Source organism: Syngnathus floridae, chromosome 22 (assembly GCF_059516105.1).
Source record: "Syngnathus floridae isolate MCC-2025c chromosome 22, RoL_Sflo_1.0, whole genome shotgun sequence".
NCBI lineage: Eukaryota > Metazoa > Chordata > Actinopteri > Syngnathiformes > Syngnathidae > Syngnathus > Syngnathus floridae.
The window spans coordinates 5,337,346-5,363,921 of record NC_142434.1 but is presented as its reverse complement, the minus strand read 5'-3'; the positions used below and the strand labels follow the sequence as shown (position 1 = coordinate 5,363,921).

Below are 26,576 nucleotides of genomic sequence, written 5' to 3'. Positions count from 1 at the left end.
TAGTCAGCACTTCCATATAAGGGCACGCTAGCAACCGGGAATGTTGTCGTCTTATCGTTAGGGAGTGTAGTGCGAAAAGGGCCAACTTGAGATGTTTGAGGAAGGACTGGCTGACTCCAAAGTCATGCGAGATAAACTATGACAGATAATTGACCTGATGAAGCTAACGTATTAGATCTCATTATGCTATGCAGGTTTAGCTAACAACGTCCTAACGACCAGCGAGTCCCGAAGTCGCCATTTTGCCTACTCGCCGTGTCCTTCATGTGTTTAATAATAAAAACCCCGCAATGGGGTTTCCTAATATTTCCTTTCCCCATCATATAAGATGAACTTGTAGCTTTCTGGAAGTTGGGATTGTCTTTTTATAGCGCGTGGGTCGTCGTTTTTCAACAGCGCTACTATGGCAACGGAAGGGGAGTGGGTGTTTGCAGTTAATCCTGTTCGGGTGTCATGGTGCCATCGCTAGGGGAACCGCGCTCATGCTCTTCAATGTTATTTCATCAATGCGTCTCATGCAAATGAAGCACACGGGACGATTAATTGCTCGATACCGGAGACGGCGATAATATCAGTAACACGGCTCGAAGAAATACACCGAGTTGTTTCTCGTTCTGTTTCTCTATTTTCACCGCATTGGTTTGGTTCCGCTCGACCGGGTGTCAACTAGGAAGGAATGATGGAGCCACATAAGACACACACACACTCGCACACACATTCGCGGGGCTTTTCCGGGGCTCTCGGAGGAGATTGAGGGGTATGTTCGGCCGCGATAGCGACCAAACAACAAATTCGCCGTGTCGTGAGAGAAAAGGAGGATTTCTTTGGTTTCACAGAACATTGTGTGAGCCTTTTTTTTTTTTTTTATTTGAACAGAAGCTCGAAAACAGAACAATTTATTCTTAGTTGAGATCCATTTGGTGCATAGTTAGAGTGGCGCCTCGAGTTCCAAGTTTAATTCTTTAATTTGAAATACAGTGATCCCTCGCTACTTTGCGTTTATCGTGGCTTCATTACATCGCGGATTTTTTTCCCAAATTAAAAAAGCAGGTCAAAATAAAACTTCTAAATTGAGGAAACGTGTCTAACCTTTAGGACAATGTAGTATTGCTCCAAATGTTCATTTACATTCCTTTAGAAGTCCGTTTTCACGTGTTAGCACGATCGCCAATCAGCATCTTTCCGCTAACTCGTTAGCCTGCCCACTACTTCTTGTTGGTGCCCGTATTTCGCGGATTTCACTTATCGCAGATGGTTTTTGGAACCAATTATCCGCGAAAAACGAGGGATTACTGTATTTGTATCTCAAATGGTCATTGAAATGAATGGCTCATTTCATTCCATTGCTTTTCATTCGATTGAATCATGTGGCAAATTGTCTCCATCATGTTTTAAGCATTATTTCTTTCAATTTGCTTCCTGTCTTTTATTTATAGTCCCTAACGGAGCAACATGGCTCACACATGCGCACGCCTGAAGTCATGCACGACGATCTCGTAATCTATCTTCGGCTGTCAGTTTAGCGAGCAGCATCTCGACGCGCGACGGCTGCGTCGCCGCGCCGCTTTTGCTTTGTCTTCATTTGCACCTCGGCGCTCGTACCTCCCGGAAAGAAAAAGAGCTTCAAGTCGTTCACCTTCACTGTTTCATTATCTTCCAAGCTTTCTTTTACCGCCTTCATCTCCTGTTCTTGTCTCGCAAGGTTCTCTCTCTCTTTCTCGCTCGCCCGTGCACACATGCGGGCTGTCTGTAGGAGATGATTTATGCTTCTGTGTTCTTTTATTTTTAGACCAATTACTCCGTTTCACGCTTTCTCCTTCTTTCTCTGCTCGCTTCTAAATATCGTCCTCCCTTTTTTGACACCTTTGCCTGTATTTACAGGCACTTTTATGATGTTGATTTTACCCACGCCCCCTCCCCTCCCTCTTGCTCTAAAAGCGAGCAGGTCAGGTTGAATAAAACTCACTTCGCTTGGATGTGGGGACCGTATTTGGCCTTGTCGGCGCTCCGGGCGCCCTAACCCGAAGCAGAGGAAAGAAATGCACATGAAGACAGTGAATTAATGAATAATTAATCCCAGACAATAAAAGCTTAATGGTAATGCATTTCCCGTCTGTTTGCTCGGCGCAGAGGCGGAGCCGCCGCGCCTGATTTGTTCGAAAGTGACGTGATTAATAAATGAAGAAACTTTGATGTGTCGCTCTGAGGTGATGAACATTTTTGTTTGCATAAAAATAGAGAAGCAAGATTTATGTTAGCTATACGTTCCGTTGAAATTAGGTTTCGGTCGTGGTGTCAGCTTTAACGGCCTCTTTCCAATCAGTGCATGGTGATCTAGCAAGGGTCAAAGGTCATCGCTATACACGAGCTCGGAAATTCTCATCTTGAACGAGATAATCCCTTCCAGAGCTTAAGTCTGTTAATTGAAATGGTGGCAAGTGTGCAATGCTAGCGTGTTTCGCTACACACCTTTCAAGAATATTTTTAATGATGTTCCATTTGAATTTAATTGATTTTAGTTACAATTTTGAATGAGTATTTTTACAATTAGACAGATTTTTTTTTCATTTATTAAATCATTTTAAAATATATATTTTTATTTGTATTTTTGGTCAATTAACACTATAGAATCTTTTTTTTTTTTTTTACTTTCATTTTTTACCTAATTGGTTTAAAAGGTAAATTGATACTATAAACTCCGAAAGATTTATTGAAGGAAATTTTATATTATATTATTTAAATTAGTTCTTAATTTCTATTTTAGTTTATTTTGGAATATTGTTTTGTATTTTTATTATTTACTTCTTCATATTTATTTCTTCATTCCTAACTTAATTAAAGTTTTTTTTTTACTTTTTAGAAAAACTTCCATTTTGTGCTTATTATTCTGCTCATATCTGAGGAATGCTGTACACACACACACACACACTTACACACACAAACAATTGCACACAATAGCAGAAGCAGACCGTGACACAAATGTAGCAATTAGGACGATGTGATGCGGGTATTCTCGGTACAGCGCTGATCAGTGTCATCTGCGTGCGGGTAAGCGCAACTGCCGCTGCGGCCGCAGCCCGCAGTTTCCATGGTAACTTGGGAACCCATCTTGGTCTCTATGGTAACTTGTGGTTGGCACCCAGGAAGAAAGATTGAGCAAGAGAGTGGGTGTGAAAACAAGAAAGAAAGAAAGAGATGAGGTGGGAACACTGGGGGGCAAAAAAATGAATGATGACCAAAGGAAAACAAGAACAGTGCACAAAAAAGTCTTCATGTGTGAGGAATAATAAGAAAACTTTGGCAACTGCATTGATGGAGAAAAAAAAAAGTTACTCTCGCACGTCCGGCTTCAAAATGGTTAATCCTGGCGAACACGCAAGCAAGCAGAAGGTCAAGGCGAAAGGGAACGAGGGCCACCGTGCGATAGAATGTCAATGCTGTAATCCGATTGGCTGCGCTGATGGATTGGCGGCTGAGTTGACCTATTACACTTAACCGAATTATTGCAGCGACGCGTTCACCTTTCCGCTCTGCCTGCTTTCATCCATCCATTCATCTGCCCATCCTCTCTTCTTTCACCCTTTCATTCTTAACCAAATTAGTTGCCCCTCCCCTTTATCGATTTTGCCCTTTGCAAGGCCGCATGAACGGAAGACGTGTGTGTTGCCTGTGCGTGTGTGTGTGTGTGTGTGTGTGTGTGTGTGTGTGTGTGTGTGTGTGTGTGTGTGTGTGTGTGTGTGTGTGTGTGTGTGTGTGTGTGTGTGTGTGTGTGTTATACTCCCGCACGTGCTCAGATGCCCCGACCACATGTTCTTCTGTTTTATTAGACATCAGAGCATCACGCAGGCCTGTCACTAGCAGATTCATAATTAGACTGCTCGCTGTGTGTCGGAAAGTGATGAATATAAAAACAATTGTTGAGCCCCTTCTGCTCGTGACACTTAAAAAAAAAAAAAGGAATAAATATAATAAAGGTGTTAAATGTAAAGTCTCTCACCTTGCGACGCAAATAAGACGGACCAGCTCCACTGAAGCTGAAATTTTTTAATTGCCTTTCAAGGATGTTGTCTTTCAAACACTTCATAATCATCATCACATAATCTGTGCTAATTAAATTACTTGAATTACCATGACGACGCAAGTAGACTATTGATTTGGTCTCATTTGCTACCTTCAATTGACTTTTTGTCATTTCTCTGAGCAAAATAGATTGTGTACAGTGTCGATGATAAATATTTCAAATTTGATCGATTCGATTGATCTATATAAAAGGTCTACACACCCCTGTTCAATTTTTTTTGTCATAGAGACTGATAAGTCATTTAAAAAATGTTAACAATAAAATTTAACTTTTTAAAGGGAAAGTAAAAAAAAAAAGAAGAAATAATTTGGTTGCATAAGTGTGCACACCCTCACAACAAGATTTTAATTGCATTGGAGAGGTCACAAAGCACCATGTGCCATTCAAATAGGGGTGTGTAGACTTTTACTATAAACTGTAAGAACAGAACACGTCTCGATGTACACTCGCCAAAAAGTTTGTTATTCTGACGTCAAAGCACATATTTGCACACTTTGTGTGATGTCTGACACAAAATGCTTAAGGTCACCGTTTAGCCGACTTGTAGCTTCAGCGTCAGGTTCCTCTGGTTCCTCCCACAGCAGTCTGCTGAGATCCGTTTGACCCCGGGAGCCCGAGCCAGGCGCGAGCGTGCGACCATGGGAAAGCACCAGGACACACTCAAGGGGCAGTTTAGACAGAGTGATGGATGAAAGCAGATATTTTTGTGTTTTCAAAAATGAATCAGGGAGCGAGCGGGTGCAAGCAGCTCCTTGTTGATTTGGTATCTTAGTTCCGCATGGTTGCCTTATGAAATTATTTATATAACGTGACAGATGATGAGGTGGAGAAGAAAAGTCCTTGTTGTGACGACGCTTGTAATATTATGTAATCCCGCCCCCTAAATTCTGTTAAGGCCGTTTTGGGCCGTTTCCCAGGACCCCCCTCTCTGTCAGGGGTCACGGCTACAATAACAATGTCTGCAGAAAAACTTTTGGTGTGTGTGTGGGTGTTTGTGCGTGTGCGCGTGTGTGTGTTTGTGTGCAGTTGCGGAAAGATGTGTGAATCCTTGTTTAAATAATCAAGATGCTGTGTTAATGACGCAAAAAACTTTGTTCTCCAAAGATGGATGGATGGATGGATGGATGGATGGATGGATGGATGGATGGATGGATGGATGGATGGATGGATGGATGGATGGATGGATGGATGGATGGATGGATGGATGGATGGATGGATGGATGGATGGATGGATGGATGGATGGATGGATGGATGGATGGATGGATGGATGGATGGATGGATGGATGGATGGAGGTGTTTTATGTAATGTAGGAAAATAAACACGTGTTGTGTGCTCCCCTGCAGGAGCGCGTGGAGTATTTATTCCTCATCATCTTCACCGTGGAGGCGTTCCTAAAGGTGATAGCCTACGGCCTGCTCTTCCACCCTAATGCCTATCTGAGGAACGGCTGGAATCTGCTCGACTTCATCATCGTAGTGGTCGGGTGAGTCAGCGGCGATTGTTCTTCTCCCCCCCGCCCCTTCTTTTTTTTTTTTTTTTTAACTCATTTCTTAACAGAATTCCTCAGTGACCTCATGACCGCTCCGACAATGGAGCAGTTTCTTTCTCTCTGTGACAGCTTTGCAATGGCAGCGTGAGTGAGTCACAAAGGCCCCCGTTTCCCATAACCGTAAAGTAATCTTTCACAGTGAATCAAGTTTTAAAGCCGCACTAAACCTTGGCCTCCAGTGGATTGGTGAGCTTTAAACTGATTAGCTTGTTAGATGCTGATAGCAAGAGCTGCGCTGTTTTTCTTTATCTGCCACTCAGCAACTATGGCTGCTAAGCTTCTGCATGCGTGTCTTTGACTATGAATGTGTGTGTTGGCTAGCATCACGGTGCTAGCGCCTCTGGCATAAACACAACCTGTACCACCCTTAGACGGTTATCTCGCCTTTCTGTTTGCTTGTCTGAAGCTTTTACTGTCTACGTCTGGACAGAGGCTTTTATGCTTACAAAAGAAGCCGCCACGGCGCTCGTGTTCTACTGTACGAGTGATGAGTTCTTTCTCTGACCTTGGCTGAGTGTGGATCAAAGAATATTGTCAGTCTGTGTTTTAGGAATGTCACCTTTTAACAACAGAGCGGGTCTCCCCCAATTAGCCCCTGGTAAACATCAATAACACCAATTAGCTTCCTACCGGCAGATTGTTCCTTGAAAGTGACACTGAGCACTTAATGGACTCGATATTAAGTGCTACGATGGACGACGAAAGATTTTTTTCGGTTGACTATCATGGGATTAAAGTCGAGTCAAAGCCGATGAATTAATGACAAATTTTCAGCACGGTGCAGCGAATATTAGCCTAAGCTAATCAAGCTAACCGCTATTTGTTGCTTGGATATTTGCAGATTCAACATGGAGTACAGTAATCCCTCGTTTATCGCGGATAATCTTTTCCAAAAACCACCCGTGATAAGTGAAATCCGCGAACTACGGTCACCAAGAAGAAGTACTGAGCAGGCTAACGAGTTAGCGGAAAGATGTTAATTCGTGATCATGCTAACACGCGAAAACAGACTTCTAAAGGAATGTAAACGAACATTTGGAGCAATACTACATCGTCCTAAAGGTTAGACACATGTTTACTCAATTTAGAAGTTTTATTTTGACTTTTAAATGTTTTTGTAATTTGGAAAAAAAATCCGCGATGTAGTGAAGCCACGATAAACGAAACGCCAAGTAGCGAGGGATCACTGTAGTAACATTCCCAGATTGCCTTTAATCAGTTCAAAATGATTGTACAGACATAAGAAATTATATATGGAACGGAATAAAAAAAATATTAGTCAAAACAGTGACGCATAAATACACATCCCCCTCTTCATGTCTCACACTGCGCATATCCAGGGTATGTTCATCTCGCTGCGTATGAGTGTGTCGTCTTAATGCCAGCCAACCCGTGAGTGTGTGTGTGTAAGTGTGGAAATGAAAAATGACAGTGTATGCGCCCCTCTGGAATGGTCAGCATACGGGTGAAAGAGTTTGTCCCGGTGCCAAAGCTTGAAGACACGCAGACAAAAGCTGTAATTGTCTTTTAATGCCACGTCGGAGCAAAAATGCAAATCAGCGGGATCCTTGACGCGCTTTTTACAGACAGTGTCAAAGGCAGGCGGGAGTCTAATTGAGAGGCAGGTTGAGTGACACGGAGATGCTTTTTAAGTGCTCTTTTCAAGTGGTCATTTCATGTGTGCTAATTGATAATTGTCCATGACTAATGTGCACTGAGTGGCCTTTGAGGCAGCCGCAGATGGGGAAAAAAATGGTATTGTATGGTAATTTTGGAGTGGTGAGAGGTGAGGTAATTAGCTCTGCTTAATGTACATGCTTTCAATCCTAAAGTCTTAATTTTCATCGGGGATTAGTAATTACTAGCTATCTAGCCTTAATTTTGCTCTTATTTTGATTCACGGCAGCTCGTTCCCGCCAGTTAGCATCACGTGGATTAGCCATGCGAGCGATATACGTTAGCTGTGTCACGTTGTGTACATTAGCTCTGCTTAATTTATTATTTTTTATTTTAATTTATTTCAACACTAAAGCCTTAATTTTCATTGGAAGATTAAAAATGACTAGCTAGCTAACGTTAGATTTTTTTTTTTAACTTTAGCTAGTGCCCACCAGTGTACAACACGCGCAGCTAGCTTTGCTAGCAACAAACGAGCACCGTATCACAGAGTTCACAGCCTTAATAAATTCACTTTTAACTTTGCAAGATTTCAAGCCAAGTGTTATGGCAGCAGATGAAAAAAATATTATTATCGTCATGGCGGAAGGACAAAATAATGATCGTGTTTATATTCTATCTCGCTGCTGGTATTCCTCTGAGAAGCACTTTAAATGATATCTCCAGCCATTTAGAAAAATACATAAAGTTTCCACGCTCGGTTAATGTCTCAGTTTAGTCCATTTAAATTATTAATAAACTAATGGATGGGTTGGTGAATTCAATTTTGCAGGGCCTGGAGTTGAAATTAAAGTTAAAAGCGGGTCAAATGAGACCTGCACTTTTGTTTATTTCCTATTCAAACTCTTACAGTTGTTTATTTGCTCATAAATAGTCAGATTTCACTGTGTGCGTTCAATCTCGTGCCAAATACGCATCACAACACCAATAAACGTTTGTTTATTTGGAGTAGGATATCAATATTATAATTCTATTTTTAGAATTATTTCCATTTGTTTTGTTTTTTTAGGTTGTTCAGCGCCATCTTGGAGCAGGCCACCAAGGGTGACGGGGCCGCTCCGATCGGAGGCAAGGCGGCGGGTTTCGACGTCAAGGCTCTGAGGGCATTCCGAGTACTCCGACCCCTCCGATTGGTCTCAGGAGTACCCAGTAAGTACACAGAGTGGTAGAGGAAGGACAAAACTACACAATCGAAGCGTCTGGGGATCAGGTGCGGCTGAAGATGGGGATGAAATGAAGCACTGAGCCGGTATTGACGCTAGCCGCAATAACACACAATAAACAAACACACTTTTGTCTACCTGCGCTTTATCTGATCTCCTCCTGTTTGCTCTCCTGTTGGATTATTGATTTCTTTGGCCACTAACGCAGATGGGCTGACAGACAACTTATCTGCCGCTTGTAACGTGTGTGTGTTCATGTGTGTGTGTGTTCGTGTGTGGTGGGCGTGTGCATTGTTCCCATGCTGCACCACAACCGTGACCCTTTCCACTTGCCAATAAATTGGTGTCATGGTGACCGTGTTTTTGAGAATTTTGTCCATGGACAGCCGCTTTGCCTTGTAAAAAATGTGTGTGTAGGTGTTATGGAAAAAATTTTCACCTCTATTGCTTAAACATATTTTTAAGAGAAAAAAAAAACAAAAATTGGCTAAGGTTAAAAAAGTTTACACTTCCTGTCCAGAAAAAAATTGGAAAATACCCAAAAGTCAATCTGGCCTGGCTCTTGCGGAGGTTCAAAGATTTCAAGGGGTGTCCTGTGCCCCTGCTGCCCCCCTCTAGCACTGCCACTGAAAAAATTAAAATTTTAAACAATGTTGTCAACATTATGAACTGCAGTTTTTCTTACTTTATTTTTCTCATTACAAAATATCCATCTTTAAAATTGCAGTATTGGCCAATATTTTTGCAAAAGTTAGCAGCACATCATCCAATTCGAAAATTCAAACACATTTTTTTTGTGGCAATGCCTTCTAATTTGTCCTTCTAAACATTGAGATTATACATTATGATCTACATCTTGCTTCTTTATGACATTCCCGGTTGTCTCGTGTGTGTGCTCCCCAGGTTTACAGGTAGTTTTGAATTCCATCATCAAAGCCATGGTCCCCCTGCTCCACATCGCCCTCCTGGTCCTCTTCGTAATCATCATCTACGCCATCATCGGCTTGGAGCTCTTCATGGGCAAGATGCACAAGACCTGCTATCATGACCACACAGGTACACAACACACACGCTTCAAGCTATCATATTCATTAAATATTTAATATGGTGGCGAGTATGAAGGATTTTAGCAATAATTGCTAGCAGTGATGATTGAAGCAATTTTCAATAAAGGCCCCCCAGGTGTAAATTGACTTGAGTGGTATGATGGTGATGTTAGAGGTCCCCTGGGAGGCTTTAGCGCTCTGCTGGGTAAGTGCTGCCATATACATCAACCCCCTGTAGAGAGCTTTGTCAAATTAGCGCAGCAGCGTTTCGCAATTTTTTATTTTACTGATATTGCTATTGATCGATTCTATATTTGACTCTTAAAGCTGTCTTATTTTTTTGGTTGTGTTACAAAATACATTTTTGTCATTTTCTTACTTGAAGGGTCATTTTATTTCCCTCAAGTTAAATCACATCAAACGTGAAATGTGATGCTCCCCTTCAGGCACCATAGCGGAGGAAAAACCGGCGCCGTGCGCGCCCAGGTTGGCGTACGGGCGACACTGTGACCAAAACGGGACAGATTGCAAGATGGGCTGGGAAGGCCCTAACGACGGCATCACCAACTTTGACAACTTCGCCTTCGCCATGTTGACCGTGTTCCAATGCATCACCATGGAGGGCTGGACCGACGTGCTGTACTGGGTGAGCCGGGCACCAGCATGGATATGGGTGCTTTGATTTACACTTCAGGTGTTGGTATTTACATGCCATGGGAAGCTTCCAATCTACACCCCCTGCCGCTAGCACACTGTTTTCCTCCATCTTGAAAAATGTATATCTCACAAATATACTAACAAGCACCTTTTGAATGCATCAATTTCCGAATGCCGACACCTCTTTGCCATTTGATCGTCCACGCTCACCTTAACACGGCAGACATTTCTATTAACCGCCCCCGTCCTCTTCCTTCTTCCTCCCCCTCTGTCTGTCCATCTGTCCGTCTCTCAGATGCAGGATGCTATGGGCTATGAGCTGCCGTGGGTCTATTTTGTCTCTCTCGTCATCTTCGGCTCCTTTTTCGTCCTCAATCTCGTTCTGGGGGTGTTGAGTGGGTAAGCGCTTCTGCTTTGTTGTCTTGTGTGTGTGTGTAGATGAAGAAGTGTGCAGCCAGACTCCCACCACCAAACATTTTAAGAGCACCGCCTCCTCATCTCCTTTATTGAAGTGGGAACGTATTACGTGAATGTAAAACTCTTCCCGCTTGTTGCAGGTGTCACGTCCCAATACTTCTGTCCATTTACTTTGCGCGTTTTACCATAAATCCTCCCAAATAACACGTCAAAGCGAGCGTCGTCTCGTTTGCGGTGAAAGCCAAACAAGTGTAATTGTCACCATCCATCATAAAGCGACGTGGCGCGGACCGAAACAATTGATGGATATTCTAAGGCGAGCAACTTTATTACTTATGGAGCAGCACACACACACGTTGCACACACTCAGGTGCGAAACTAGCAGTAGCGTAGCCATCTGTTATGTTCTTGTCATTTAAGCGCGAGAGGCCGTCACAACCGATTGAAGATGGACAAACAGGCATCCAAACTGTGTGTGTGTATTCTATTCCACATCCGAGTCAGCGCTGTACGGTTCACGTCAGGTTAAGTCGACGTCGTACCCGCCCCGCGAGAATAAAAAAGCCAAAAACGTGTTTTAAATAAGTGCTCGTCCGGCAGGCGACCTGGGTTGCTTTGTCGAGTACAAGCACCACCCGGCCTGTCGGGACACGCCGGGGTTTAAATAATTCACCCCCTGGGTCGGCTGTGGAGGTGGAACACAGAAACACAACAGGAGGGATAAAAAAAAATGTAGGGATTCACTTTTTTTAGCGTCCAGTTGAAGGGTAACAAACAAGGAGAATTACACCCTGTGTGTTAGCTTAATGCTAACGGATCATGGGAAACACCATGGACAGGCTAACGAATCACAGAATTATTTATCCTCTGCGAAGAATGACTTGTTCAGCCTTATGTTTGTATTACACTGCCCCCTAGTGGCCAAATTGTGATTAATAGAAGGAGCAGCACATCTATTGAATTGAGTCAAAAAATGTATATTTAATGACATTATCGTAACAAATTCATTTGGGAAGATGATTTCTTAAAAAAAATTTGAGAAAGGAGATCAAGTGATGTATTGAGGACTACAGGTCCAGGGGAGTCTCGCTGCACATTTTGTGACTATAATGCCTCCTCTCTTGAGTAATTAATTAAGCAGGCAATTAGCTGATTTGAGGTTGAACCTCCAGCTCCCTTTCAAGAAGGACACCTGCTCCCGTTGCGAGCCGGCGTTCTAAAATGAGCCGTCTTGTGTATTCATGAATTCATGAAGTGCCGCTGGCCAAACGCCGAGGATCCTACACGAGTGACACATCTCGAGCAATTACCAAGGATCTAACCCTTTCCCTTAACCCCCCCCCCCCCCCTCACCCTCTCCCCTTTCCATTTTTCTATTGTTGTTGTCTCTCCACCAGGTGAATGATGCAGTAGGGTACAAGTGGCCGTGGGTGTATTTTGTCACCTTAATCATCATTGGATCCTTCTTTGTGCTTAACTTGGTTCTGGGGGTTTTGAGCGGGTAAGGGTTAGGGTCCGAGATCACTTCAGACTAATCTCTTCTTTTCACGCCTTCAGTTGAATTCGAAAGCACATTGTAAATCATTCAGCCCAACTTTCCCGGAGACTTCAAGGCTTGTTTTATCGAGATGCTCCCATCTGGTGATGTTGAATCCAAAGTCCCTGCTTGAGCATGTATGTTTGAATCATTATCCTCGCAGCCAACTGCGGTGAAATCGTACTTAAGCATCTGGCTCTTCGAATCGAGCAACCCCGACAACTTTACGGATATTAACTCTCCGACGGCCATGTTCCTTTGCTGACTTTTTTGGAATGGCATGACACGGTTAGCGGGCAGCACTGTTCGGTGGGGGCAAAATCTGTTTGGCGCAAATAACTCGAGGTGGCTCGGCTGTCTGTCGGACTCTTTGTCTGACTCGTGACTAATGATGCCGTTAACGCACTACACAGCCTGACCTTTTCCCAACTACTTCATTCGCAGTGTGTTCGAGGAAAGAAGGGAGACTGGCGTGATAATTTATAGCTAACCAGGAAAGGTCCAAACTGTCAACAAGACCATTCCTGTAGCCTGTTTGTTTACATGGACAAAGTGTTATGTGAAGATGAAGATGAACCTTTGGCGTTAAGTGCTAATTAGCCAACTCGTGTTATTCAAACTAATCAGGTAAGGCTAGGGGAAGAATTTTTAGAATGTCGCCAATCCCTGATCAAAACAATACCCTTTGTACAAATTCCAGGGGGGCTCGTATAGACCCTTGAGGTACTCCCCCCAGTGACAAGCCAAATATAGCGCCTTCTTCTGAGAGTGCAGACACTGTTTAGTAGTGTTCCCTGTGAATTGAGTCACCTAAATGCTACGTGAGGACTGCGAAATGTGTGGTTAGTTTATTTAGGATGTGAAAAAATAAGTGATTTGTCTCCCGTGTATACACTAACACTCTATAGCTCTTTCTCTTGACAGGTTTTCCCTCCTTCCACCTCCACATCATCCAAAATGCGTATTTCTTTGAGCAAGACTTTCACCCTGGATTTGTTTTGCTGTCTCTCTCCCGCTATGAATCCTGGATGTGAATCCTGGCACCCTCCTCGCTCGCTTCCAGAGAGTTTTCCAAGGAAAGGGAGAAGGCCAAGGCACGAGGCGACTTCCAGAAACTCCGAGAAAAACAGCAGCTGGAGGAGGATCTCAAGGTAGGCTGTCTGGATAAAAATCTCAAAATGCTAATTATATGCTAAATGTGTTTTTTTGTGAACGCAGGGCTACTTAGACTGGATCACTCAGGCTGAAGACATCGACCCAGAGAATGAAGAGGAGGGTCTGGATGACGATAAACCCAGAAACTGTGAGTCCTCGTCCGTCCATCCTCCTTGTGGCTCAAGTCTTTGGGGCTTAGTCCAACAATAGGTATTAAACTAGTTCAGAGCACCGCTGAGGTTGGAGGCAGCGGATTTGAAAAGCTTTTAGCCCCCGGGAGACGCCGCAGGTTCTCCGAGTGCTTGAGCAGTTGTGGAACGTTTCCTCATCACAGCGTCGCTGGCTAATCAAGGCAACTCTGTGTTTATTATTAAAAGGGACTTTGTTGACAGGAGTCCAGTTTGATTCCAAGAGCTTGGCGGTAGTTCTTTATTTTATTTTTTTGTCATTCACATGCAGCGTCTGACTCCAGAGGGTTTTACAATAAGCATTTGAGATGACAGTGAGGGGAGCTGCCGGCAGCCAAAGACTGACAGAAGCAATAAAAAGCAATGTATCACTTGATAACAGTCCCCCACCCACCTTCTCGTCTCCATCAATGCCGCCTCCATGGAAGCGTCCTTCACTTTCTCCAATGCCACTCAAGTATCCCTCGATCTTTTTTTTTTTTTCTTTCCCCAACCATTTCCAGTTGGCTGCCGCCCCATTCTCGGCACTCGAGTTCCTTTTGGCAGAGGATATTTCCTTTCTCCAACACTAAATGACCAATCGGTGTTGCTTTTTTGTTTTTTGTCAGCTTGTAACAAACAGACAAATTTGTTTGTTAAGACAAGAGACGTAAAAACGCAACAGCTGTCGCTATGAGACAATATACCTGCAATGTTTGCACATGAAAGACTGCAATTTGCAGCTTTTAATATCCCTGAGAGCTGTGAAATCACAAAAGAGGCTTCGAGTCGGCTTAGAAATCCAACCCTATTAGCTGTTGCGTGGCTCGCGTGGCTCCCAAAGCTCCGCAGCGGGAAATACGTAGCACAAGTATGTCAACATTGTAAGATGTGATTACTTTAGGCAGCCATTGTACACGTCGGGGATGTGTGTTGAAGGTTGTTAAAATCTTTGGATGATTTGTTTTTATGTTGTCGAACAGGTTGGCTTGGCAATATCAATTAGACTGTTAAAAAATCAAATGAAAAAATACGCTAAGGGAATTCGAAATGGCGAGGCGGCAGACTTTGAACTAGTTTTAAGTTGGGCAGTACAACAAAATATTTTGTTTCGATGTTGTGGAAATTGTCTTGAAATTGTAACTCACAACAAAAATTGTTCCTTGTATTGAGTCCCAATTATGAGTGGCTTGAGTTTCATTAGAAAATTGAGTGTTAATCTGAAAAAAAAATCTGGCGAATTGTTGCGATTCAGTAGTCAAACTGCAAATGCACACTGAAACAAGTTTTACATGATAAAATGTTTCATTTTTCATAACAAGATTATTAAAATATTCACTAGTGCTCAATCGATTAATCAGACAATTATAAGTTAAATTGGGGGGTTAGGGCAGTCATATTTTCGCATTTTTGTTTTTTTACACAAATTTCAAAGTAGGACAAAATTGATCAAATGAGCCACAAAATATTGACCAAAAATTGTTTTTTTCAATTTCTGTCTCTGTTTTAATGTTAAACAAATTCTAAAGGACCAAGTACGATATTATAAAAACAATAACATTTCATAATTGTCATTTTATCCTTATTTTATATTTACAGTAATAACCCGATTAATCGGTTATCGGAATTTTATCCTGCCAAATATCAGAATGTAAAACTTTGTTTTCCCTTGCGTCTCTTAGTGAGCATGCCGGCCAGTGAGAATGAATCGGTCAACACCGACAACGCACCCGGAGGCGATGTAGAAGGAGAGACCTGCTGTACCCGGCTAGCGTAAGTACTCACCCCCTTCCCGGACCTGGATCTTTCCCAACAAAGTGTCAAAAGAACATTAATCTCACAGCGACCAAGGACAACGTTTCTCATTCCAGGTGTGCCAAACCGTAAATTAGCAAAGCATCAATCATCTTATCGTGTAGTAAAAGAGCCTTTATTGCTCACTCCCCCCCCTCTGGTTCTGATCGCCCGTCTTTTGTTTGGACCCTCCTCACCAACAGCTGACTCACTCGCTGGCCGTTCGTTCACGACGAGATCCGAAATGGCGCTTTCTCGCTTCGACCCCGGCTGGCTCGCTCCGGCACGCTGTTGTTTATTCATTCTCCTCTCGCTGTCCATCTGTTACTTTGTCTTTGTTTGGCTGTTTGTGGGTTTTTTGTCTGAGCCAAAAAATGATGAGGGAAAAAAAAAATGGGATGATGTCATAAACCGTGCTAGGAACAAAATTTGTTTTGCAGCAACATGAGTTTGTTGTCTGGATTTTTTTTAACTTTTTTTTCTTTATACAATGTAGGAAAAAAAGATTATGATGAATTTCCTTCATTTAATTTTGTCAAGTGATTACATGAAATAAATGTATCTGGATTCAGATCATTTTATTTTCCATGCCCACTTGATGAAATAAAATCGAGTAAATCCAGCACGTACTTCTTTTTTTTTTTTGATACTTTGGAGTATGCGAACATATTTACTGTCCACTCTGGAGTTTGGTTCTCTTCTTTCTCTTTGTCCTCAGTCCTTTGTTTATGTTGTTGTTCCCGTGGCAAACAATCAAAACGTATTCGACCCCAAAAAAAATTCACATTTGGTGTTCATTAAAAAAAAAAAAAAAAAAAAAAGGGATTTAATTGAGTGGTTGCCACTTTTTACATGTTCTCACAGGGTGATTTGACCAAAACTCAAATGAGGTCGCCGCACCTAATTGGTCTCAAATCACCCTTCATGTTGTGTCGATATCTGTGTTTGTGCGTCTGTGTGTATAATCCATTCTGTTCTCTGTGTTCCAGAAATAGGATCTCCAAATCCAAGTTCAGGTTAGTACATGTTGTTTGCCATCGTCTTCGCTCCGCTCACCTGCTCCCAACTAATGTGTGTGTATATTTGACCAAAAAAAAAAAAAAAAAGAAATGTGATGGTAGGTAAACAAATATGGCACGTCATGGTGCAAAGCGCATGTCGGCTTCTGTTGCCTTGTGGAATTTGTGTCCCGCGTGATACTTTTTCCAAGTTTTGCGTGTTATTAAAAAGACGCCTCAGAGCCAGGGGAAGAAGGTCAAACACAAATGATGGATGGAGTGAAAAAAAAAAAAAAAAACGGTGCCCGTTGTCAGTGTTAGCGAATAGGACTTGTGGTTTATTTGAGCTTTTTAGACAAATGTGGTGATTTGGCGCCTCTCGTTAATTTAAACAGTGTCTTTCCAAACAGGGCATTCAATTTATTATTTTGTTTTTGGTGGTCACTAGAGGCAAATAATAATATTTTTATATTCAAATCATCTGTCGGGTAAAAATCGAAATAATTTTTTTCCCCCACACAGTTCTGCTGCCGAACAACGGGCGAGAGGGGAACGCCATCAACGCTCTTATTCACTCTTGTTGTCTCGTTTCTGCCTTTTGTCCTCTTCAGTCGCTACTCACGCAGGTGGAACAGGCTGTGCAGGCGCAAGTGTCGGGCGGCTGTCAAATCGCAGGTTTTCTATTGGCTGGTTATCTTTCTGGTTTTCCTCAACACTCTCACCATCGCCTCGGAACATCACCAGCAGCCGCAGTGGTTAACGGATGTGCAAGGTGGAAAAAGTTTTTGTTGGGGTTGATGACATTATATTTTAGTTGCTAATTATTTTTTCTCCCACTTCAGACATAGCTAACAAAGTTTTACTCGCACTCTTCACTGGTGAGATGCTCTTGAAGATGTACAGCCTGGGCCTTCAGGTATGCGTAAATTGTATTTAAACGAAAATTCGCAAAAAATGATTTGAAATTGGACTCCCACCCCCTCTTTTTTTTTCAAGGCATACTTCGTCTCGCTCTTCAACCGCTTTGACAGTTTTGTCGTATGTGGCGGGATTCTGGAGACCATCCTGGTGGAAACCAAGATCATGTCGCCTCTCGGCATCTCCGTGCTGCGTTGCGTGCGCTTGTTGCGGATCTTCAAAATAACCAGGTTGATTCATTTATTTATTTTTTATTTATTTTATTATTATAATTTTTTTTGTTTTATATATTTTTTAATGTTTTTTAAAATTTTTTGAATTATTTAGTTTTTTAATGTATATATTATTTACTTATTTAATTATTATTTAAAAAAAATATATTTTTTAAAAAAAAAAAATTTTTCTTTTTTCATTTATAAATGTATTTATTTATTTATCTACTGCTAATGCTCAAGTGACTGAATGTGTTTGCGGCGTCCAGATACTGGAACTCGCTGTCCAACTTGGTGGCCTCCTTGCTGAACTCAGTGCGCTCCATCGCTTCCCTGCTGCTCCTGCTCTTCCTCTTCATCATCATCTTCTCCCTGCTGGGCATGCAGCTCTTTGGCGGCAAGTTCAACTTTGAGGACACCCGGCGAAGCACCTTTGACAACTTCCCCCAGTCGCTGTTGACCGTCTTCCAGGTAAGCCCCCCGATCAAAACGGTCCCGTTAAGTTCTATTTTCCGTCAAAACAAAGTTCCTTGGTTCTTCATCAGATCTTAACCGGTGAAGACTGGAACTCGGTGATGTACGACGGGATCATGGCGTATGGCGGGCCTTCCTTCCCCGGCATGCTGGTCTGCATCTACTTCATCATCCTCTTCATCTGCGGAAACTGTATCCTGATGAATAGCGCTGAGATGTTTCTTCATGGGGTGTAATGTTGATAACTCGTCATATGATGTTTTTTTTTGAGCTAGTGGCTCGGGCGATGGCAAATCACATGCACGATGATTCAGCAACATCCTTAATTTCACTCCCGTGACCAGATATCCTACTCAACGTCTTCTTGGCCATCGCTGTGGACAACCTAGCTGATGCCGAGAGCCTGACGTCTGCTCAAAAGGAGGAAGAGGAGGAGAAGGAGAGGAAGAAACTAGCCAGGTACACTCATGGGCTCAAAGAGAAAGCTTCAAGGGGTTGATGTCCATTTTTTTTTCTAGACTGGGCACTCCGGACAAGAGGCACAACAACGAGAAGCCTCCACTGGAGGAAGAGAAGCGAGAGAAGATTGAGCTGAAGTCCATCACTTCGGATGGCGAGAGCAACACTGCCACAAAAGTACACACAATCATTTCCCAAATCTATCCTTTGTATTAGTTTTACATCATTTGTTTAATTTCTCCCGCAGATCAACATGGACGATTACTGCGGCGATGAAAGCGAAGAGAAGAATCCATATCCTGCAAACGATTACATCGGTAAAATATTTTATCGTGAAATTAAGTCGTTCTACGATTCAGTCGTTATGTTTCCGCCAGGTGACGAAGACGACGAGGAACCGGATGTGCCGGTCGGTCCGAGGCCTCGGCCGCTCTCCGACATCCAGCTTAAGGAGAAAGCCGTTCCCATGCCCAAGGCCCGCGCCTTTTTCGTCTTCAGCCACACCAACAAGTAATCCATCCTCATTTTATCTTTCCTTTTTTTTTTCCACAGAACAACTCGAGTTTCTCTCTCTTTGCCCTTTTTTTTTTTTAGATTCAGGGTTCTATGCCATAAGATCGTCAACCACAACATCTTCACCAACCTCATCCTCTTCTTCATCCTGCTCAGCAGCATCAGTCTGGCAGCCGAAGATCCAGTCAAGAACGACTCCTTCCGAAACGAGGTCCCTTTTAAAGCATTTGCTTCCAGTCAGTGCTAAATTTTGACACTAGTGGTTTCCTTTCGCAGATCCTGGGCTATGCGGATCACGTCTTCACGGGGCTTTTCACCATCGAGATTATTCTCAAGGTATCGAGACTCTGCTGTGCGTTTTAATTGGTGGGCGTGACTGAGCCAAAATACATCAGAGTAGCGCTAATCCGTTTTTATAGTCCAAATGGTCCATTGCAGAAAACAAAATATTTGAGGTACAGTAAAAAATTTATTGTAAGTCATACAAACGTTCTGGTTGTCAAAAATTGAGTACGACAGGGATTTTCAACCGGTGGTCCGCGGGCCTTTAGTGGTCCTTGGCGGTACCGCAAATGGTCCGCGAAATTGGTAATGGAAAATAATTGTAACATTTTTGAAAACAAAATTGATTTATTATTTAGATTTAATTTTTTCAGCTAATTTTGTGAATCATTTAACCATCCAAATTACGTCAAATTTATTATTTATTTCAAATTTATATTATATTTCAAAATCTGAACATGTCTTTCAATATCTCCACCACAGATGACAGCTTACGGAGCCTTCCTCCATAAAGGCTCTTTCTGCAGGAACTATTTCAACATTCTGGACCTGGTGGTCGTCAGCGTTTCCCTCATTTCCTCCGGGATACAGTGAGTCCAATATTCTATTGTCGCCAAAAAATTGATCGCCCTGACACCTTTGCCAATTATCCTCGGACGTCACCGAGTCCTCACCCGCCCCGTCTTTTTGCCTTCACGGGCCGTTTAGTCGAGCCCTACGGCGACACAAATCAACTTGTCGAGTAGCTAAGTAGGCAAATGTTTTGCTTGGTAAATTGCCTTCACGCGGCCTCACTCTTCTCAACAACTTTACACTCCATTGCTCGCCCCCTCCCTCACCCCTTTCATGCTGTTTGTTATTAATAAAGATGTCCTTTGCTTCTTCTAGTAAATAACTCATTGGTACACTGTGCTATTTCTCATGTTTAATATGCTATGCTACACTTTCTGTTTCAAACTCTTTAATAGACTAGACTTCTCGACGTAAGTCCATATTAGTGCTTGTTAATATGACTCCCTAAACACCTTAAATGTGTGAAAACTGTCACTCCCTTGGTTTCTAGAGTTTGGGAGAGTTTCGCCAAAATAGCTTCTTTTAATAATAATATTAAAATGACAATTAATTAGTCAATCAAGAGAACTCTCCTGAGCAATAGAAATGGCAGCCTAATGTTAAGTGGGTTTTTTTTTGCGGGATGTTGGTGGCCGGTCACAGTCAACGTCAGTCCAATAACGTGAATCTGCGTGTAGCATTCATAAAATAAATGAACGTCTCATTTATTTAATTAAGTCAAGGAAATATTGCCGAAAGTGTGCCTTGCGGGAGCACTTCCTGTCATCGGCCAGACGCTTAATGGCGACACGCACTTCCCCCGACCCCTCCCATCTGGGTCGGCCGAGCGTAGATTTTATAGCATCTAAAAGGTGTCTTTATTTGCCGAATGGTGGCAGCACGCCAAGTCCTTACGGCTACTTTGACTGTGACACGTCAGCGGCTTCATCCCACCTTTTAACACTTTTCCACTTCCGGTTAGAAGGCGTCACACACTTCTCGCTTTCCACAGTTCATCCCGTAGAACGGGAGTGTCAAACTCAATTTTGTCGTGGGTAATAGTAATTGCTTGAAACATCTCTATTTTTTCAACAAACAATTTGCAATTTTAGTATTGACACAAAGTCAATGTATAATTTGTCTTTCCGGGTCAAATATAATTACACTGCGGGCCAAATTTGGCACGCGGGCCAGAGTTTGACACCCCTAGGATGATGCGCTGACATTTTGGTTAGTGTATAGAAAAAGTTTTTTTTTTTTTGTGAAAGGTCAAACTTTTTCTCACACATTTATGTAAAAAAAAAAAAAAAAATCAAAATGTCAACGCATTCATTTTGACTTTAAGAGCTTTTGTTTTGAGCACAACCTTTGAACTGACACTTTCCTTACAGCACACTTTGCTTGACCTTGTTTGTCTGGATGTGTTCCTAAAATGTGTGTAGTTGATTCATTGTGTGATACAAGCACTTGTTGTGTTGCTCCAAAACACAATTAACAGTCTTGTGAATTGCCCTAGCAAGACAAGTAGAAGTGTGTTTACAGTACTGTGTGTCTCTTTGGCGTTATAGTTGAATACAAATTTACAAATTATCGTTTCGAGATAGTCAGTAATTAATCACTAGTAGAGCTATATATTTTTATTTTTGCTCAGCAAAGCAAAATTATTTTTTTTAAAAACCCAAAAAACTCTTCAGAAACCGCTGATGAATATTCATTATTAGTTCCCTATGTAGGAGGATTGAAAAAAAAAAAATCTGATAAAATCAGAGTACACAAAAAAGTCTGTTTTGGAACCTGGTGGGGTCCAAGTATATTTTTTTGGGGGGTTAGAGCCCTCGCAGCCCCCCCTCTAGCTCTGCCAGTGCGCAGGCCACATGTTTACATATCTGATCTGCTTTATGACGTAATTATTTTTATGCTACACTTGTTTGGTAGAATTTTGTGAGTACTTGAATGCACACAAGTCAAAGCAAAAAAAAAAAAAAGAAAAAAACCAAAACGGTCCCTTATGTTGAACCCTCTGTAAGGATTCTGAGTGTGTCTTCACTGTTGTTTGTTTTGTGTGTTTTCACCTTTTCTAAGCAGGCTGAAAGGATTCATGTCACAATTTGTGTTTAAAATTCCTAAGCGCACAACGTCGTGGGACAAGTGCTTTGGCTGTGTAGAAGATGGATGATGCACAAAAATTCTAACTCAATTTATGAGTTTTTTAGAAACTATATGATGAGAATTGACGTTATAGTTGCGACATCCACTTTCTATAAATATCTTATTTGAAAAATGCATTTTAGCTGCTCTACGGCTAAATTACATTGGCGTTCCAGGTCCAGCGCCATCAACGTGGTGAAGATCCTGCGAGTTCTCCGAGTGCTCCGACCTTTGCGGGCCATCAACAGAGCCAAGGGCCTGAAGGTGAGTATTCGATCACGTGTTGAAATCCCCCCCAAAAAAATGCTGACTGTGACCGTTTCCCCTCCCTTCAGCATGTGGTGCAGTGCGTCTTTGTGGCCATCAGGACCATCGGCAACATCGTCATCGTCACCACGTTGCTCCAGTTTATGTTCGCCTGCATCGGGGTGCAGCTTTTCAAGGTAAAAAAAGGCAAAATTATTTTCTACTTTAGGAAGAAGTCATTTACAAAAATGTTTTGGTTTCCAGGGGAAATTCTTCTTCTGCACGGACAACTCAAAACAGACAAAGGCGGAGTGCAGGTACGTGGCGGCCATCTTGACCAATTGCAATTATCTCAAAGCCGTTGTGTCATCGTGTTGTGCTTCTTGACAGAGGCTCGTATATAAAGTATAAGGACGGTGATGTGGCCAAGCCAGAACGAGCCCTGAGACAGTGGGAGAACAGCGAATTTAACTTTGACGATGTGCTGCAAGGCATGATGGCTCTGTTTGCGGTGTCCACCTTTGAGGGCTGGCCGGGGTGTGTGCATGAATGCAAAATCACACACACAAACACACACAACGGTTTGTTGTTCGTTTCGGCTCATCAACTGCCTCCCCCCCTCCCCCGCAGGCTCCTGTACCGGGCCATTGACTCTCACACTGAAGATGTGGGTCCCATCTACAACTACCGTGTGGTCATCTCCATCTTCTTCATCATCTATATTATTATCATTGCCTTCTTCATGATGAACATCTTCGTCGGTTTCGTCATCGTCACCTTCCAGGAGCAAGGCGAGCAGGAGTATAAGAACTGTGAGCTTGATAAAAATCAGGTAAGGATATGGTCTGTTATAAAAATAGATCAGAAAAAGAAACATTTGTAGCGGGGTCAACCAGTTTGGATTTTTTTTGAGCTTCCAATATTTGGCTGAATTTATTTATTCATTTATTTATTTATTTATTTCAAAAATATTTATTTATTGGGATGTTCAATCCCACTTTTTTAAGAGCGATACTAATTAAATACTGAATTCTTGAGTGGTCACCGATACCAAGTACCGATACCACTAGTAGTTTGGATTCATAAAACTTCCAATACTGGTAATTCAGAATAATTATTAACATGATCAGTGATTAGTAGCCAGCATATGGGTAGTGATTTTAATTTTAACACATTTCAGAAATTTGTATGAAACTTCACGTCATCAGCACGTAATTCTCAATGTCAAAAAGGTCGCTGACCCCTGGTCCAGTGCGTTACCTTTTGTATCTTTTGTGTGTTTATCGCAGCGTCAGTGTGTTGAATATGCCCTGAAGGCCCGCCCCCTGCGCCGCTACATCCCCAAGAACCCGTATCAGTACAAAGTGTGGTACGTGGTCAACTCCTCCTACTTTGAGTACCTGATGTTCACACTCATCCTTCTCAACACGATCTGCCTGGCCATGCAGGTGAGCCACGCAGACACACACGCCTATTTTCATCTCGTTGTGCGTCAATTGCATGTGTCCATTTGCCCTTGGCAGCATCACGGCCAAACGAAGAACTTCAACGACGCCATGAACATCCTCAATATGCTCTTCACTGGGCTCTTCACTGTGGAGATGATCCTCAAATTGATCGCCTTCAAGCCCAGGGTGAGGCCCGCTTTGATGTAAATTGGAGCAGACTTGCATATTTTATAAAGGAACGCATTAACACCTAATGATCCAAATGAGTGAACCCATCCACCCTCCCTCCCTATTTTCCCCCTCATCTTTGCCTCCTTTGACAAACCTAAGCCTCTGTGTTTTGATATTAAATACAGTGGCGCCTTGAGTTTAACTTGACCGCACTCGTAACTTCAAAAACTCTTCAAGTCTTCTTTCCCATTGAAAAAATATATTCCAGCCTGAAAAAAACCATATATTTGTCTGTCTACATTTGCTGCTTCACCGTTTGTGTTCAGATCGCCGTCGCTTTAAGGGCTAATAAAACAAAGGCACATCGATGCTACTCGTTAGCCCGGTTAGCCTCGTTTCCCATTATGTGTTAACATTAGAGGCTAAGCTATGCGGTCGTTTTGATTTAAACACATGCATAATTCTCTCGGTTTGAGTTTGACCATAAACTTTAATAAAAAGCTTGAAGGAAAAAAGTCAAGCTACTCGTATCTCAAGGCGCCACTGTGGCATCAAGGCGTTACTATTTCCAAAATGTGACATATCTGATCCGTGCTACGAGGTGGCGGCAGATGGTGTTTCCCTTCTAACCTTGGTCCCTCCCTCCCTTCCTCCTCCTCATCCTCCTGTGTAGGGGTACTTTAGTGATCCCTGGAATGTGTTTGATTTCCTCATCGTAATTGGCAGCATAATAGACGTCATTCTCAGTGAAATCAACGTAAGTACTCGCCTCTCCCTCTCTCTCTCTCTCTCCACCTGTCTTCTCTCCATTTTCTCCTCTTTCCCTCTCCTTTCTTCCTTCCTTCCTTCCTTGAGTCCGAAAAGACCACTCATTGGATACCGACTTCCATAAAGACAAGTAAGGCAGGCACTAACGTAGTCAGGTTTTTTATTGACGATTAATCGGATTGAACTGCCTCACACCAGTCGTGCATGCTGATTTCCTCCATCATTATATTTTTTGGGATGAGCGTCATCAACCAATCAAATGTTCTGTTTTCTCTTCTCGTCATGTTTAAAAAGCTTCTTTTTTTTCCTCTCCTTTTTCTTTCTGTCATCTTTCTGCTCTTTCCATCGCCACGCAGCATTATTTTGTTGATGCATGGAACGCATTTGACGCCTTGATAGTTGTGGGTAGCATTGTTGACATAGCCATCACTGAGGTTAACGTAAGTAGCTCCCTCCACGTTGCCAACACGCTTGCGCCATCCCCAAACGCTCAAACACGCAAGGCGAGCGATACCCATCTCGCATGCCTTCAAATGATTAGCAAGCCTCAGCTGCACCACATTTGATCCCACGATGGCCCAATTGGGTCAAGTGAACCCAAAGTAGCATTAATTTGAAACACATGAAAAGTACTTTGCCAGTGCTTCTCACTCAATTTTAACCTGTTATTGTTTTACAAAAAAAAAAATGGCTGCACTGTTTCTATCATTTGAATTTGTGACAGATTGGTGTCAATTTTTTTTCGTGCTCCCACATTTCCTTTGGCATGACAAATGACAAGATGCATTGGTTTGGTGTCATCTCTTTCTAAAATATTTTGTGACAGCAAGGTCTGGATTAGAATGAAAAGATACATGAAGCAGAATCTCGCACGGGGTACAATTTAATCCCCAAATGGGTTCACTCAGAGCCTGCTAGATGTATGTAAATGTATTCATGGATTCATTTATTCTCCACGTGGAGGCACAATGGAGTGGCATAACAATGCACAAGCCCAACACAAGTCAAATGTCGAGTGTCCATTGTGTTTAGACTTCAGGGTTGCTTGCCGTCGTTTAAAAAAAAAAAAAGGAGAAAAGCTTTTTAGTATGCAAAAGCCGAGTAGGACCCGACAGAACTCCACATCATTTAGTCATAGAATAAATTCTGCTGGCAGGACTCAATTTCTAGGGAAGCAAATCATGTTGTACAATGATGTCGCTTGCAGGCCTGGTCAAATAGATGAATGTCACGTTAAAAATTCATCTTGAAAAGTGCCGCTTTTTATGACCTGGACAATCCCGGCCGGCTTCAAGTCCAGAAAGGGAATCCAGACTGGGCTTTCTATGAACAACACTCGCTGCAGTACTTTTTAGACATTTTGATTGGACAGTTTGAAAATGACCCAGATATGCATCGTTGTCATCTGTCATCTTTTTCCTGGCTGATTTTCCTCATTTACTACTTAAGTGGGTGGGTTTTTTTTTTTCACTTCTTGTCATGATCTTTTTTTTTTCCCACTCAGTAACGAAATGTAATAACAAAATAACATTTTTGTTAACAAAATAAAAACAAAACAGAATTCTTTTAAGACTCTAATTGCATCTTTCGAATTACAATTTTAAAAACAAACAATTAAAATCAAAACAATTAATTAACAACAATTAAAAACAAAAATGAACTAACTATAATTATAGCAAAATTTTGTTTTTCCACACTTTGTTTTATGTTGTAACGAATAAATGTGCCATAAAGTGTAAGTATATATTTATTGTAACCTTGCTGATTCAATTATTTTATTATTACTTATTATTTTTATTATTATTTGTAAAAAAAAGCCTGTTGCTGCTACTTGCGCTCCAGCAAAAGGCCGTTTAACACAAAAACAATTTCAATTTAGAATAAATCCCTTCCTTCCTTCTTTCCTTCCTTCCCTCTGTCCTTCTTTCTCTCAATATCCATTCTGTATTTTGTTTTGTGTCATTCAACCTTGCACACCATCAAACACGACACACACCCCTCTTACCGGCAGATGGTATAATCCTACAATTTTGAAAAGAGGTGGCCCGGTTACAATGCGTCACCTTTCTTCCAGGAGAAGCTTTTGGAGGGTAACGTTGCGCAAGATCGCTCGATCCATCGCTCCGAGCTTGTTTAAAATGT

General features: G+C 42.2%; 1 protein-coding gene across 6 annotated transcripts in view; it reads left to right on the top strand.

Moving 5' to 3' along the window:
- The window catches only part of cacna1c (calcium voltage-gated channel subunit alpha1 C), an 80,297-nt gene that overhangs the window by 41,449 nt on the left and 12,272 nt on the right, over positions 1-26,576 (top strand). For 3 of the 6 annotated variants that reach the window (XM_088367564.1, XM_088367563.1, XM_088367561.1), the window contains exons 4-31: positions 5,427-5,566; positions 8,319-8,458; positions 9,376-9,528; positions 9,965-10,164; positions 10,471-10,574; positions 13,193-13,280; positions 13,348-13,432; positions 15,134-15,224; positions 16,235-16,261; positions 16,855-17,015; positions 17,086-17,159; positions 17,240-17,391; positions 17,643-17,844; positions 17,919-18,039; positions 18,192-18,306; positions 18,366-18,483; positions 18,554-18,816; positions 18,901-19,030; positions 19,096-19,155; positions 19,585-19,691; positions 21,978-22,065; positions 22,137-22,244; positions 22,312-22,364; positions 22,438-22,584; positions 22,678-22,879; positions 23,337-23,495; positions 23,571-23,681; positions 24,340-24,423. In XM_088367564.1, the coding sequence (XP_088223690.1) occupies positions 5,427-5,566; positions 8,319-8,458; positions 9,376-9,528; positions 9,965-10,164; positions 10,471-10,574; positions 13,193-13,280; positions 13,348-13,432; positions 15,134-15,224; positions 16,235-16,261; positions 16,855-17,015; positions 17,086-17,159; positions 17,240-17,391; positions 17,643-17,844; positions 17,919-18,039; positions 18,192-18,306; positions 18,366-18,483; positions 18,554-18,816; positions 18,901-19,030; positions 19,096-19,155; positions 19,585-19,691; positions 21,978-22,065; positions 22,137-22,244; positions 22,312-22,364; positions 22,438-22,584; positions 22,678-22,879; positions 23,337-23,495; positions 23,571-23,681; positions 24,340-24,423 (3,483 nt within the window). Of the gene's footprint in view, positions 1-5,426; positions 5,567-8,318; positions 8,459-9,375; positions 9,529-9,964; positions 10,165-10,470; positions 10,575-11,989; positions 12,094-13,192; positions 13,281-13,347; positions 13,433-15,133; positions 15,225-16,234; positions 16,262-16,854; positions 17,016-17,085; positions 17,160-17,239; positions 17,392-17,642; positions 17,845-17,918; positions 18,040-18,191; positions 18,307-18,365; positions 18,484-18,553; positions 18,817-18,900; positions 19,031-19,095; positions 19,156-19,584; positions 19,692-21,977; positions 22,066-22,136; positions 22,245-22,311; positions 22,365-22,437; positions 22,585-22,677; positions 22,880-23,336; positions 23,496-23,570; positions 23,682-24,339; positions 24,424-26,576 lie in introns of all 6 variants that reach the window. The other 3 variants (XM_088367565.1, XM_088367562.1, XM_088367566.1) reach the window with 3 other exon arrangements.